At 35.9% G+C, this 15,383-nt stretch overlaps 1 protein-coding gene across 1 annotated transcript in view; it reads right to left on the bottom strand.

Moving 5' to 3' along the window:
* adgrv1 (adhesion G protein-coupled receptor V1) overlaps positions 1 to 15,383 on the bottom strand; it is a 147,363-nt gene that overhangs the window by 128,811 nt on the left and 3,169 nt on the right. Inside the window, exon 2 of the mRNA XM_039662332.2 lies at positions 976 to 1,163. Coding sequence (XP_039518266.2) covers positions 976 to 1,161 — 186 coding nt within the window. The 5' untranslated portion in view covers positions 1,162 to 1,163. The remainder of the gene's footprint in view (positions 1 to 975; positions 1,164 to 15,383) is intronic.

A 15,383-nucleotide genomic window follows, 5' to 3' on the forward strand; every position in this document is an offset into this window, starting at 1 on the left:
CATAAAATGCAATTAAAAAATTATATATATATATACATATATATTATTTTATTTTTTCTGATAAAAGGTAGAACATTTTCTGTTCTGTATTCTGTTTCTGTATTATTTGTATTGTTGTTTTTTTGTTTGTTTTTTTTGCATTGCAATTGTTTCAAAAGTCACAAAAAAAAAAAAAAAAAAAAAAAAAAAAACTGAGAATACATTTGCATTTTCAGGCATCCAAAACGCTGTTGTTGTGTAAATGAATCGCCAAAGCACATAAAATGTTTTGCATTTTTTGTTGAAAACGATCTCATGTAAACAGCCCCTTTAGTTTATTTATTTCAATTACCAATTTTCCTATGTTCCAGTTCCCTGCGCTTCATTCGTTACCATGGATTTGATTCATTAGTTGTCGCCTGCTCATAATTGATTCACCCCGTGTTTTTAAGTTACTCATTTCATTCAGTTTGTGGTCAGGTATTGTTTATGTGTCATGTCTAACACAATGTTTCATAACCGTTCAACTTGTGGATTACTTGAGTTTGCTTTATTAGTAAATATTTTAAACTGATTTGAGTTTTGTTTGACTGAACTAAACTGTGACAGTAATCACATAAATAAAAAAAAATAGTTACACTTTGTTTTAATGTGTCCTTGTTACAGTTTAGGCCTATGCATTTAAGTAGTATATTAATAAACAACATAGGTTTTGGTTTATGGTTAGTTGCATGCAATTATGCATAATTTACTGATATTATTAGAATAAGTACATGTTATCACAAAGACACTGTAATATAAAGTGTTACCAAAATCCTTTTAAAGCCTGAAATAGCACCAAAATTGGAACATTTTGATCAGCATACAGTTTAATTTGATCAAATTGTACATTCGTTTTTATAAAACCAGGTTTGCTACATACATTAAAAACCCAAAACAACTGTCGGACACACAAACTGATAGGAACGACGATGCAGATTGCTCTTCTAAACTTACCAGAACCAGAGCTGTGACATTAACTGGATCTCCAACTCGTTCCACCACAAGACGCACTATAGCCCTGCTGCTCTCGTTCACAACAAACTGAGTCTGGCCCTGGAACCTCAGCTCTGCCGACTCAGACCTGGCACTTGTGGCGAGCAGCATCAGAACCAGGCCAGCTAGACCAAGAACAGTTGGCATTCCTAAAGAGAGAAAAAACATACAGTTCAAGATCTGCATGAAAATTCATCCAAAAAAAAAAAAAAATGTGTTTCAAACATAACAGCGTAGATTTTGAATGGTGTAAGTTCATAATTTTTGGTTGAAATATCCCTTTAAGACTTTGGAAGTCAAGATAATATGACTGTATGACTGACCCTTTCCCTTTAAGGTTCCTGACCTTGAAGGTCAGATCCCAGATATTGTCACCTGCAATAGGAGACTATTCAGACAGGCATTTATTGTGTTCTTTTGAAGAGAAAGAGACTATAAACGTTTTACTGCAGGCCTCAGACAATATCAGTCTCTTTTTTGTTTCTTTAAGACTGTTGTCATGGCTAACAACACAGAAAACATGAAGTTCAAATTCAAAACAACGTCTGGTCATCTATTTAATCCTCTGCTGCTTTGAAGCACACACACACTTTTTATATTTGCTAAATTACATGGCAAGTACACAAGCTTTGAATGAAGTAATCTTGTTTTTCCTTTTTTTTTCTTAGAAGAGTCAATTACCAGGGAAAGTTGGACATTGGTTAAATTCAGCTCTTCATATGTTCCACTTCTGCTACATCATGTGGTTATTTTTGAGCCGCAAGGTTGCTGGGAGCAGACGGGATTCATCAATCAATGTGCTATTTCAGATTACTGAGGGGTTCTTTCTTTTGAGTTAGTGAGAATACAGTAAAACGTTGAAGAAATGCAACCACATGATTTTGGTACAATTTCATTGCTCCATTGAGGTATGCGAGTGTGTGCACGTCTAAATCAAACCTGTGTGTTTGTGTGTGTGTGCGTGTGTTGTGTTTTGATGACAAGAGGCAGGCAGGCAGGCAGGCAGGACAGCACGGAAGGGGGGCCGTGAATGCTATCAAAACTGGATTAGCGGCTGCTGGCGAGCTGAGGCCTGGGGTGAGGGTACAAAGCCGGGACAGTAGAGGGGAAAGCCTTGTATTCAGCCTTGGTTCTCCCCCAGAGCTGGGAACTTCCTGACTTGTTCAGACTCAATACACAACATGCACACAACTGCACCAGCACCTCTCTCTTTTTGTTGTAATATGATATGCTACCTAATACCAAATTTCTGCTAATAATCATGTTTAGGATAGCACAAATAAAAGCAAAATCCATATTATGAGCTTTGTAAATTATACTTCAAATTCTGTTAAAACCATACTCTCATTGTGAGCAAATTTGTAAACAAATTTCAACTCCAATTTTCTTACAATGTTCAATCACCATATGCTCTGCTTCTATCCAGTGATGCAAAGGGGTAAAGAGTACCTGAAAACCGAATCTGAGTAAATACCTTACAGTGAAAATGAATCCATTTCACAACTCTTTTACAAGTGACTTGAGTTAAATTCATAGGGTATCTGATTTGACCAGAACTTAAGTATTTTACTCATACTAAATGTATAGGGTCAAAGATGGACTAGTCATCAACACCTAAACGACATGCCAGTGACGAACAAGAAACATTTGATTTGTGAGGAAAGCAATCACATGCTTATTTCCTAAAAATCGAAATAAAACTGAATACCACAATATTGCAATAAATCAAGATGGACACAACACCCTCTTAAATATTCTCTACAAACACTCAAGTCTCAGATAAGCTTGAGTGCTCAAAAAAAAGGGCATAAGTAAACCAATGTCTTTCAAAAGGGTCTCTTTAAAATATTTTCTTTAAAATCATTCATGTCCACAAAGACAGCTCGATCATGCAGGTTTGCAATGCGCAACATCAGGAAGATCAGGCCTTTCCTAACTGAGCAGGTGACACAGCTTCTTGTCCAGGCCCTGGTTATTTCTAGGCTTGATTAATGCAATGCTCTTCTGGCTGGACTTCCATCATGTGCAACTAAACCTCTACAAATGGTCCAGAATTCTGCTGCTCGTCTTGTCTTCAACGAGCCCAAAAAGGCCCATGTCACTCCTCTGTTCATTTCCCTGCGCTGGCTGCCACTCGCTGCTCGCATCAAGTTCAAGGTGTTGACTCTTGCTTACAGATCGACCACTGGCTCAGCTCCCACCTATTTTTACTCGCTCCTACGTGTCTACATCCCTACCAGAAGCCTATGATCGATCAATGAGCGACGGCTCGTGGAACCATCACAGAGTCACTCTCAGAACATTCTCATTCACGGTACCATGCTGGATGATCTGCCCACCCTAATCCGAAATGCAGAATCCCTGACAGCATTCAAAAGACAACTGAAAACGTCTCGGTTAAGTATGTAACCCTCGTTCCCTGAGTACAGGGAATGGAGACATGCCGTCCCAATTCAGGGAACTCCCCGATGACACGTTGGAGTTCCCATGACGAAAGGGAACACATCTCTTCCGTGAGCACTTAACATAAAAAAATAAAATAAATAAAAAGATATTCTTTAAATCCTTACTTCATGGTTTATACTACTCTGAGCAATGTTTGAACTTTGTATTTTGAGCACTTATTGTGTTGATATTGCCTCTTCATGATGAGTTGTTTGATTTAGTCCTCAAAAGTAAGTTGCTTTGGATAAAAGCGTCTGCTAAATGACTAAATATAAATGTAAATGTCCACATTTCATTTATGAAATGCCTGCGATTCAGCAACTACCTGCTAATGCACTCACATTCAAGGAAAGTAACCTTCTTGACAAGTTTGGACAAAACACAAAATAAAGTATCAAAAGCACAGACAGACCACTACCTGTCGCGATATTATAAAACTTTCCTGATATTAGAGTAATAATTACAGCAGAGTGAAATAAAGCATATTTTGTTACCTTTTGAAGCTTGGAAGGGATCAGTTTGAACAGATGTTTTATACTGGCATCAACACTGTCCTGATCCAAGCAGTGTTGATTCAGAATCTGGCTCACATTCGTGATCTCAAACATTTTTTCAAAATGATCATTTTCAACATCAACAATAGCTGACAGCTTCTTCACCAGATCCACCATCAAGTGACAGCGAATGACTGCGTTCAGTTATAATTGCTGAGCCCTTTTAAGTTTTGCTGATGATACTTCCTATTCTTTTGTTTTCTACCTGCGTTAACTTTGAGTGAACAATCACTTCATCATTGTGTTTCAGACATTGCCACCTTGTGGAATAAAGATGATTTGGACTTATTCAGTCATCAAAGATAAAATTATTTTTGTGCAGAAAAAATATACTTAAACTGTTACACACATTGGGTCGTTAGCGACCCTATTTTTATTTTTTGGGGGAAACATTTTATACAAAAAAATAAATGGAAAAATAGACATTATTTTTTTCTTGCTATATTGTTTATAATGAATTGAATGAGGAATACTAAGGTTGTCTAACTATAAAAAAAAAAATGAATGAGCAGGAGGGTTGTGAATGACGTGTCGGGTCACAAAAGACCCGAGGTACAGTACACATTTTAGGGTTAAGTAATTAAAACAATAAAATAAAATACATTATGTTATGAAATATGACATAATTTACCCTTTTTTCAGATGGATGGATGAGCAACATAAAAGGTAACAAATAATTAAATTTAAAGTCCATGATATCATGCTGCATTTTTGGGAACTGATAAATAAAGGTACTTGACTAGTCTAACACGGCTTGACTTACTGATAAAGCATCTTTGAGCAATTCTTCTGGAGGTTCAAGCAATTAAAAGAGATGTCCAGGCCATCAGTCAACCCAGAGGTTACCACGGCCTCTTTGGCCACATCTCCTGACATTGATAAAGACAGACACAGAGAGATGCTACACACCCTTTGCCAGATCACCACAGGACATGTTGGCCTGGAGAACATCAAACGATTTATCAATGACCAGGAGGCCACCGAGCCGCCAAGACACTGGTGGTTTGGCTCTTAGGCTGACCCCAGGACAGTCTATTGTAGAGATGTCTCATTTTCAAAAACAAAATGAAGATGGCTTTCACAGTCAAGCTAGTCTCTTTTCCCTCAGGCCTACATACAAGAGGCCACAGCAGAAGCCCTTTGCCATTCAGTGCATATCAGAGATGGTCCAAATGCCAAAAAAAAGCAAAAAATATGGAAGAGGGCAAGAATTTTGTGTGAATATTCATCAGAAAGCTGCTCCCCTGCAGTGGGAGATACAGATGCCTTTTTTTTGCTCTCTGGAAGTGTGCTGTTAAGTCAATACAGTGCCTCAGGTGGTCTCTCTTTCATTCGACATGGTTATCTCTGTTCAGTCAACCAAATCCATAAGCATACTTCACATCTTCTACTTTCAAAAACAAAGTGCTTGAGGTGGTTTATATCTTCTCAGTGGTTTTCACTGATAGCATTTTGGAATTACTCATTACAATAAAAATGCATGCCTGCCCATGCCAGGAAACTTGATTACAATGGCATCTGTAATTCATTATTGATGCTGAATAAGCTACTTAATTCAGTCAGATTAGCAGATTAGCAAGTAGGATATTTCCCCATAACTCTGGGGGATTCATTTATTTATTATACTTGGTATCTTTAAAGGGATAATTCCCCCTAAAATGAAAATTCTGTCATTATTTACTCACCCTCATGTCGTTCCAAAACTGTACGATATTCTTTCTTCTGTGAAGCACACACACACACAGCTGAAATATATTATTTTGTGTTCCACTGAAGAAACAAAGTAATTCATGTTTGGCTCGGGTTTTATTTTTTTAGGAGAATTATCCATTTAATATTTAGATAAATGAACCCCAAGGACAGTTTGACCCCATCACCTCATGCAGTGGGTTCACATGGCAGCCATGCCTCTTAACGTAACCGAGACTTCAGCAATTACACTGGATCACCTGGCTGAGGATGTGATAAAGTGTACGGTTACGGGTCTACGCTGCTGGCCCAGCAGCCGCCTCTAGTGTTACCCCTGCCCGGCAGCAGGATCCATAATCTTAACATCAATTATTCAATCAGCAAGACTTCACAGCCAGTACTAAGCAACAAGGGGAGTGATGTGTGTGCGTGTGTGTGTTATGCAATACATTGAACCTTCAGTAAGGTCACACACCTTGACTCCATGTATCAGAGTGACTAGTGCAACCAAGTCAATATGGTGTACTACATGCAATGTTTTCAAACTTTCTCGTAACATTCCAAATTACTGTTTTCAAGGAGAAATACTAAAAACTTTCCTATACTTTAGCCACTTTTGCTTGCAGCTCAAAATAATAACAGCATGCACTGAATCCAAATTGCAGGCTTGACTTAATCTAATGGTCTGTTTTCTTCTGTAACAACCTGTCTGATGAGACTGTGGTGAGCTTTGGTAATGTGCAGTCACATTTATCACAGCACATGACATGGTAGTAGAAGAAACCCATTAGATATCTCATATATAGAGGCTTTCATTCGATGCTTTACCAGCCTAGTGGCTAGCGCACTACAGTATACATTAAGAAAGTCAAAACGAGAAAGCCACATATAAACACACAACTTTTTAATCATTTTGAAAATATCATAAACACTGGGAACATTCCAAAAATGTATGTTAAATGTCTAGCATAATATACTCCGCAGGCAGCATTTAAAGGCATTTCAACACGAAAGTTTCAATATAATACCTTCTTTTTTTGTTATTATAAGCAAGCATCACATGTATCTCACACAGAGTTGACAATATAGGATGACTTAAAGGGATAGTTCACCCAAAAATGAAAATTAAGTCATTAATTAGTCACCCCCATGCTGTAAAAGAAAAAAAAAAAAGTATTTGCGTCGCTTGAATAAACTTATAGTTGAGCCACTGTAGTCACATGGAATATTTAAACATTTTATTCAATGACTTTCTGGGCCGTCAAGTTTCAGTCCCTTAGGCAGCCCATGTAGCAGTGGGCTGAGAGGCCATGTAGAGGTGGGCTCCACCTCTCAAATTTAATCAAAAATATCTTCATTTATGTCCAGAAGATGAACGAAGGTCTTACGGGGTTGGTACAGCATGGGGGTGAGTAATTAATCACTTAATTTTCATTTTTGGGTGAACTAACCCTTTAAAGCGTTTGGAATTAAGTTGTATTAAAATAATCAAACTTTGGATATTATATTATATTATATTATATTATATTATATTATATTATTTTATATTATATTATATTATATTATATTATATTATATTATTACACAAATTTTGATTGGCTAAATGTAATATATTGACACTCCCACCTTCTGTTACAAATTTGAAAACAAGAAGCTTTGTCATAATTACAACAACTCTCTTCTCAATATAAAAGCCAAATATTTCATTTAGGAAAAGTAATATTTTAAAGGGTTAGTTCACCCAAAAATGAAAATTCTGTAAACAAATAAACACATAGAGGTTTGGAACAACATGAGGGTGAGTAAATACTGACAGAATGGGTTAGGGTTAGGGTTAGGGTTACCTAACCCTAACCCTAACCCATTTTTGGGTGAACTAACCCTTTAAACAAAAATATTCACAAAAAAGTTAAACAAAATATACAATCATATAACTAGCTTTTATATTTCCCTCGCAAAGAGATCCTCATATTTGGGGGTACTTTGCATCGAGCATTTTGAAAAATTACATTGTTAGCTTAGCAACTCCAATGAATGCTTTGTATGATATCAGAGTTTCTGCCCAATTGTTCCAAATTGTTCACCTATGAGACCCACTTCGGTTAGGATGCTGCCTAGGCAGTAGGTATGTTTTAGAATATAGCCATTATGAATATCAGCGTATATGTTATTGCAATGTACAGTGTCAGTTTAAGCCATGTCTATCTTAAGACTGGCTCAAGGTCATTTGGGGTTATACTGGTCAAAGCTGATCAATTATGACTCAGCAACTTGGCAGACTGACTTTCTTAGCAGTAACAGCAAAAGCTCAGTCACTGCTTCATTATACTATAAAACTGATGAAGTAAACAGAGCCTCACCCATCTGACACGGACAGACTTACGTGCTTGATCATCTTGAAAAGGACAATAACAACCAGACACTTAACGTAGCCCATCCACTTTGGTGCATAGGCTCACATGTGAATAATAAATTGAAGTTAACCACATGACTTTAGCGATATTACACTGATATAACAGCACAAAACACACATAAAGCAGCAGAAATTAGACAGCATGCTCTGTTACCTCAGAAACCGTCAAACCGACCTCATTCAGAAAGTACTGGGAACTTTCAGGGCTCCCATATATGGAGAGCTCAAAAGCCAATAATTGCCACTTGTGTTGTAGCCCCTCAAGTATTTTTAGACGAGACGATATCCTGAACATCTCGAGGTTGGGAAACTAAAAACATTTAATAACTGAGTCTGGTAAAACATACATCATTACATCTGAAGAGAGTATCTTAAGACCACAGCTTTTCATTGGCGAGGACACTCATTTGGTGAACGTTGCCCAAAATGTTTCTGTTTATTTTGAAAGATACAGGGAACCTAGAATTAGTGCACGAAAGTGTGCATGTGAGTGGGCGCTGAGAACGAGGAGATGCCAGAATGAAAGCAGAGATTAAGAAAATATCCACTTTGAATAACAAGAAATAACAAAAGCTCTGTTTTTTCTATTGTCATATGTTACTTTTAAGCCCAACATTAGCTTCTAGTCGATGGACTACATGCCAATCAATCCATGCTGGCCAGAGAGCAAAGAGAAAAAATGAAAATCTCTCAAAGGTATTGTCCTCAGGCCGTCGTCTGACCCTTTCAACTTAAGCCAACTGCATCCTGCGTCCTTATTCCAAAAAACACAATGACTTTTTTTCCCCACTCTCAATATATGGGTAGAGGAGCAGAGAAAAGATCCCATTGAATTTCACATGGTGAACGTTCCCGAGGCCGCAGAACTCCATGACCGATGGGCTACTACAGCAAACAATGGATGAGAGTGAAGAGAAATGCACTTTCAAGGGATTAAACAAGGAAAAGCCTCTCAATGGCAGTGAAGAGAAGAAAAGCAAATTATAAAGCTTATTGCTTCATCGCATGTAGCCAGTCGGACCTTGGCTGAAATGCTAATTGCCATTCTTTTCAGCCTCACACACTGAATCGGGGGTGTGTGCGCTTGAGAAAGGCAGGGCACTCACGATTCACAGACAGACGTGCGCACACACACACTGAAGATTTTAGGAGGCTCAGTGTTGTACTATTTTTTTTTTTTGCAACATTGTTTTCTCTACTTTTTCCTTTTTTCCCACTCTTTTTTAAAACGTGGGTACTTCAGCCTTCCAGTAGACCGAATCAAGCCCCCATTCAGACAGATAGTTCTCTTTCTCCCTCGGTTTTCCCTCCCATTCCTCATTTAACGAGCGAGAGATGTGGGAAATTTCTGTCCCGGCCTCTTCAATCTGCTGAGTTTGGCAGCCACAGGACAGATGGCTGGATTGAGGACAGAGCAAATCCCTGATCAAGAGTAGCTCCCTCACTGACTCTGAATCAGTGGCTGCAGACTCACAGAGTGGGCAGTAAAGTTTGGGTTCCCACATTTTTGTATAGTGTCCTTTCACATTTTTCACCTGTTCTCCTATTTTAAATTCAATGTCAACTTTATGTAAGGCATTTCTATGTCAACATCCCTCTCAAAAAAGTGCAAACACAACTTTGGTTGAGCATCCCAACCAATCCAGCACAGCAACCAGCTCAACCAATCATGTAGGTTTGGGGCGGGGCTATGTGTTTTTGTGATCAATAGCAAATGAGGAGGTGCATGGGAAACCTTTTTGAAAACAATTACTACTTTTGCCATTTTGCATGGTAATACTGCTGCAAGATCTATATGCTTTCCTTCTGTTACTGTTAATAAAAGCTGAAACAAAAACTACATCAGAATATTTCGGTAGTATTTTACTTTACAGTCCTGTTCACGCTTGAATGTACTTATTATAGAAATGACAATAACTGGGTAAGAACTAATAACCTTAATCCATGTAGTTATCTTATATTACTCTGTATCATATGCAAGTACATTGTAAGTACACGTACTGTAAAAATAAAATAAAGTGGAACCAATAAAATAAACAAAATTAAAACACACAAAACTAAGATGACTGGCAAAATGTAACTACAGGTCTATATATATATATATATATATATATATATATATATATATATATATATTAGTTAGATACATGGTACATTATAAAACTTGAAAACTGTAACTTGCATACAGCGAACATGAAAATGCCATTAGATAGCATGATATAGACAGCAGATAAATTCGTTTAAGAATTTGATGGCTAACGATGCTACTAAATTAAAAACTAAATAAACTGAAATCAATTAAACTGTCAATTAAATAAATCTATCAATCAATATTTTTAAATAAAAGTTTTTTTTGTTTTTTTATCTATTTATACTCTAAAGAGGAAGTAAGACAGTAGTCTAAAAATCCTCTGCACATAGTATAGATTCTGATCAACAGGTGGGAGGTGGGAAACGCAATCCCAGTTTGCTCAATTCCCCCACTTCAGAAATTCCTTCACCATGACGAACCACAATGGGGTAAATAATTGCAAGCAATGGGAGAGAGAAAGCAAGCGAGAGTCTGGAGTGAGAGGACTGGAGGGGGGCATGGGGGAAGACGGCCGGGGGAGTGAAGGTCAGCAGGACATCTCGCCTCAGGGCCCAGCGACGATAGCAGACGTCCAGCATTCAAACTGCTTTCACTCTTGTGAATCAACTTTATGTACAAATGCCCTACATTTATGCATGATGGATTCAGTGGAATCGCCTGGGTATGGATGAGTAGGCGTCGCAACTAAAAATGATCTCTGACCAACCTGCATTGTGTCAGGCAATCTCTTTCACCAGGCAATAGCAACTTAAAAGGGAAAGCTCAAGGAAGAGAGACAGGGCTCTATAGATTTGATGTCCCCTGGTTATTAGGATAAACACTAAGGAGATAAACAGCCTGAAGGAGGGTCCTTATTGACCCGATCACAGGTCAGTGCATCCCGGATGTAGTATTAATAAATGAACGTCTCAATAAGTCATAGTTACTAAAGTAGTTTAGTCAGAAAAAAAAAGCATTTCTGCTATTAAGATATTCTCATTGCCACAACTTAAAGGATTAGTTCACCCAAAAATTGAATTACTCACCCTCATGTTGTTCCAACCCCGTAAGACTTTCGTTCATCTTCAGAACACTAAATTTAGATATTTCTGGTTAAATCTGAGAGCTGTCTCACCCCTCCATAGGCTTCTATTGTAATTGAAACCAGCCGGCCGGCCATCAGAACGTATAGGCTCACTATTGGCCAGCATCACATGACCAGCGTCATCCTAATAGTGAGGAATAGTTCACTTAAAATATTAACTTTTGTCATAATTTACTCACCCACAAAATGTGTTTAATAAGGTTTAAGAAAAAAGTCTAGTCTAATGGTTGGTCTAAAGATAACTGGCATAAATGCAATTAGCAATTAATAATTGTTAAAAAGTTATTGTGTATGTAAATCTCTAGGGAATGTTAAATGAAGAGTTCACTTATTTATTTATTTATTTTTTTAATTATGTCATAATTTACTCGCCCTCAAGTTGGTTCAAACCTGAATGAATTTATTTATTCAACTGAACATAAATAAAACATGTATAAAGTATGTCAGCAACCAAACAGTTGATGGACCCCATTGACTTACAATGGAATTTGTATTTATTTATTTATTTATTACTATGGAAGTCAATGGGGTCCATCAACTGGTTACTGACATTCTTTAAAATATCTTCTTTTGTGTTCAGAAGAAGAAAGAAATTCATACAGGTTTGAAACAACTTGAGGGCGAGTAAATTATGACATAATTAAAAAAATAAAAATAAATAAGTGAACTATTCCTTTAACATTCTTAGAGATTTACATACACAGTAACTTTTTAACAATTATTGTTAATTGCATTTATGCCAGTTCTGATCATTTATCTTTAAACCAACCATTAGACTAGACTTTTTTCATAAACCTTATTAAACACATCATGACACGTTTACGTAGTGAGAAGTACATAATATTATTTTCATTTCAAAAGTGAAAGAGTGAAGGCAGGGGCAACTTGTTAAAGCCCAATTGTGACTGATTACACCATCAGACATTTTGGAACGGTGTCAACCCTCCGAAGGGTCTCATGTGACCACCACAAATCAATCAAAATTAAACCTTGGATGTGTCAGATCATTGCTGTTTATTTTAGCCATTTATGTAAGACTATCTGCTATGTGGACAATTGGACCGAAATCATCTAGAGATCATTCATCAAGCCCGAAAACTTGGAGAAGTTCTACAGAATAGCTTGCGGTGTGGATCAATGCCACATGTATCCGTGTTGAATAAATCACATTGAAAAAGGAGCGGGCGATCAAGCCCTGCGGGGAGAACACAGTGTTCATGCGTTAGAGGGCACAGCGTGACTCCACACCATGAAACGGTTTTAAAGACCGACATTGAAGGTCACAGTTCAAGTTCAATAGAACACAGAAAAAAGGATAAAGCTTCCCTTTTGATGCTTAAACTTGTTCTATAGAACCACATGAATGTATGCAAGAGTTACAGAGCGTATTATGTTCGGGTTTTTTTTACACTGTTGATTACAAATAGGAATTATATTTGTGATGCAAAATGGAAAATATATTTCGGAGAAAGAAAATTCCAGAACAAGATTACCTATACCACAGTGAAATATTAAAATGAAATTAAATACAATTTAAAGAGACTTATATTTTTTAAAAAAATTAAAAAATATATCACACAAAGGGGAAAAGGGGAGAGAATAAGCCATATGTAGACCAGTAAAATTACACATTATATTCCAAAAAGGTCAAAAACAAGTGAAAAACAAACTCCATGGCACAATTGTGGCAGACCATGACAAATAAAGAGACCACAGGATTGTTGCTGGATTTGACTATTGCTTCAGAATATCCTGCCATACTTCCATTTTTAGCTCCAGAATAAACAGATACTAAAATACTATGTGCAATAGCTCACTGCTGAAGATGCACAAAAATTAACATATTGAAAAAAGGTCAATGTCTGCTCTTTAAATAACATGTCCTGAATCATGTAATGTAACATAAACTCAATAACTCATGACTGCAAAAGGACATAATCATAAGTATGTTTCACCTTACAAACAAAAAAACTTAGCACTAAAGAAAGAATTGAACAAAATAATAAGAAATGCTAAGAAATGTAAAACACAACATTTTTACAATCGACAACAAAAAGCTTCTGATTATCAAATAATGCGAATTAGCACTAATATTATAAGTGATATAAAGTATTTCAGCTTAATAGATTGTTTAAAAACATAATTTAAACCTTGTTGTAAAATGTGTATATGAATAAAAGTAATAATAATATCAAAATTAGACAATTTCATTGAAATAATCAACACAGGTCAAATAAACTTAACATAACCTGATATCAAATTAAATCGTAACATGAAGAAAAGAAAAGAAATAAGAACAAACAAAGAGCTATTGTTGACCAAATTATGCATTATACTGAGCAAAATGCTTGGTTAGGTGGGGTTTAAATAAGAGCCACAAAACAAAAGACAGAAATGAATGAAGATGGTTTCTGACTGAGAACATCATTAGGCTATGTATGATTCTTTATATTAAAAGTTTTACAGGAATGACAGTGACGGATTGTTATGAGTCAAGCGGTCCACATTTATCAAAATTCAATCTGAATTTAGCCCTGTCTGCGCATGAACTACCAACCCACTCGTCGAAAACCATTGACGTACTCCCACTGTGTTTTTTACTGCTTTGGGTCTGGGGTCTTTGTTTGGCATTTACAGAAGTGAATTGAGTTTCTCCACATGCTCGGTGACATGCGTGGAGATTTTGTTTTAGCAGAGGCCCCAGGCTGGTGGGAACCCTGCTAATTTTGCTAAGAAGGTGTGAAATTATAAAACTGATTAAAAGTGATGTAAACTTGAAAGAATGCTACTATTTCAGGCAGGGTTGGTTTCCAAATAGACTTTTAAACTGACATTAAATGAACAGGTGTTTGAACTAGTCGGTTTTAAGAGCATATTGATTTATCCATTTAAATTGATATACACAAAATAAAAAATACAAAAACAAACAAAAACCACCTTCAGCCTACCACTGTTATGACATTAGAGAAAATATTTAATGATTTTTCAATGCTTTCATTAATAAAAATTAAAAAAAAAAAAATTGAGAAATGGGAAATGTGAAAGTTTTACTTCAATAAGAGTAAAATTACAGTTACAATTAACTCTTAAATCATCATTCAGTCAGTGTCCTATTACAGTTTTACTCGGGTCTCAAGTTCTAAGAAAACTATTATTGACGAATTCAGATACATCTAATGTAATTTTTAGCACATACTTTGTCAAGACTATTAAATATCCAACACGTATTTCAGCTATTCATGTTTTGTCTCAGCACTGCATTTATAATAACAGCCTATAATTAGTAGAATATGTTAACTGTATACAATACATATAGATATCTAGAAAACATTCTTTTTTTTAAATAAAATGCGATAGGATCCAATATTTTGGCCATTGTTATATATTTACTTATTTCCTTTCAGGTTTGGTGTTATTTTTTTCAGTGTATTTTCTTTGTTCTCTGTCCATTTGACACCTAATTTGTCTTGATTTATTTTTTAACTGTAATATTAGGAGTATATAATACAATATAATATAATATAAAATAATGTAATATAGAATAGAATAGAATAGAATAGAATAGAATAGAATAGAATAGAATAGAATAGAATAGAATAGAATAGAATAGATACATTTATGGTGACAGGATCCTGTAATCCCTGAATCAATCCATGTAAATGGGGAGCTTGAACATACTAACCAAATATATATATATATATATATATATATATATATATATATATATCTTTTAATATGATTTCATTATTTAATACAATATATCTGTATTATCATTCTTTATTAATATTCATAATAATAATCAGTTGTATTATTTTATGGAGTTTAAAGGGACACTCCACTTTTTTTGGAAATAGGCTCATTTTACAACTCCCTCAGAGTTAAACAGTTGAGTTTTACAGTTTTCAAATCAATTCAGCTGATTTTCTGATATTTAGAAGAATATCAGTAAACAGACAGTTTCTGGTCTCATTGACTTCTATATTATATATATATTTTTTTTCCTATTATGGAAGTCAATGAGACCAGTCTGGTTACTGATATTCTTCTAAATATCAGAAAATTGGCTGAATGCATTTGAAAACGGTAAAACTC

Source organism: Pimephales promelas, chromosome 4, assembly GCF_988280905.1.
Source record: "Pimephales promelas chromosome 4, fPimPro1.hap1.1, whole genome shotgun sequence".
NCBI classification, from domain to species: Eukaryota; Metazoa; Chordata; class Actinopteri; order Cypriniformes; family Leuciscidae; genus Pimephales; species Pimephales promelas.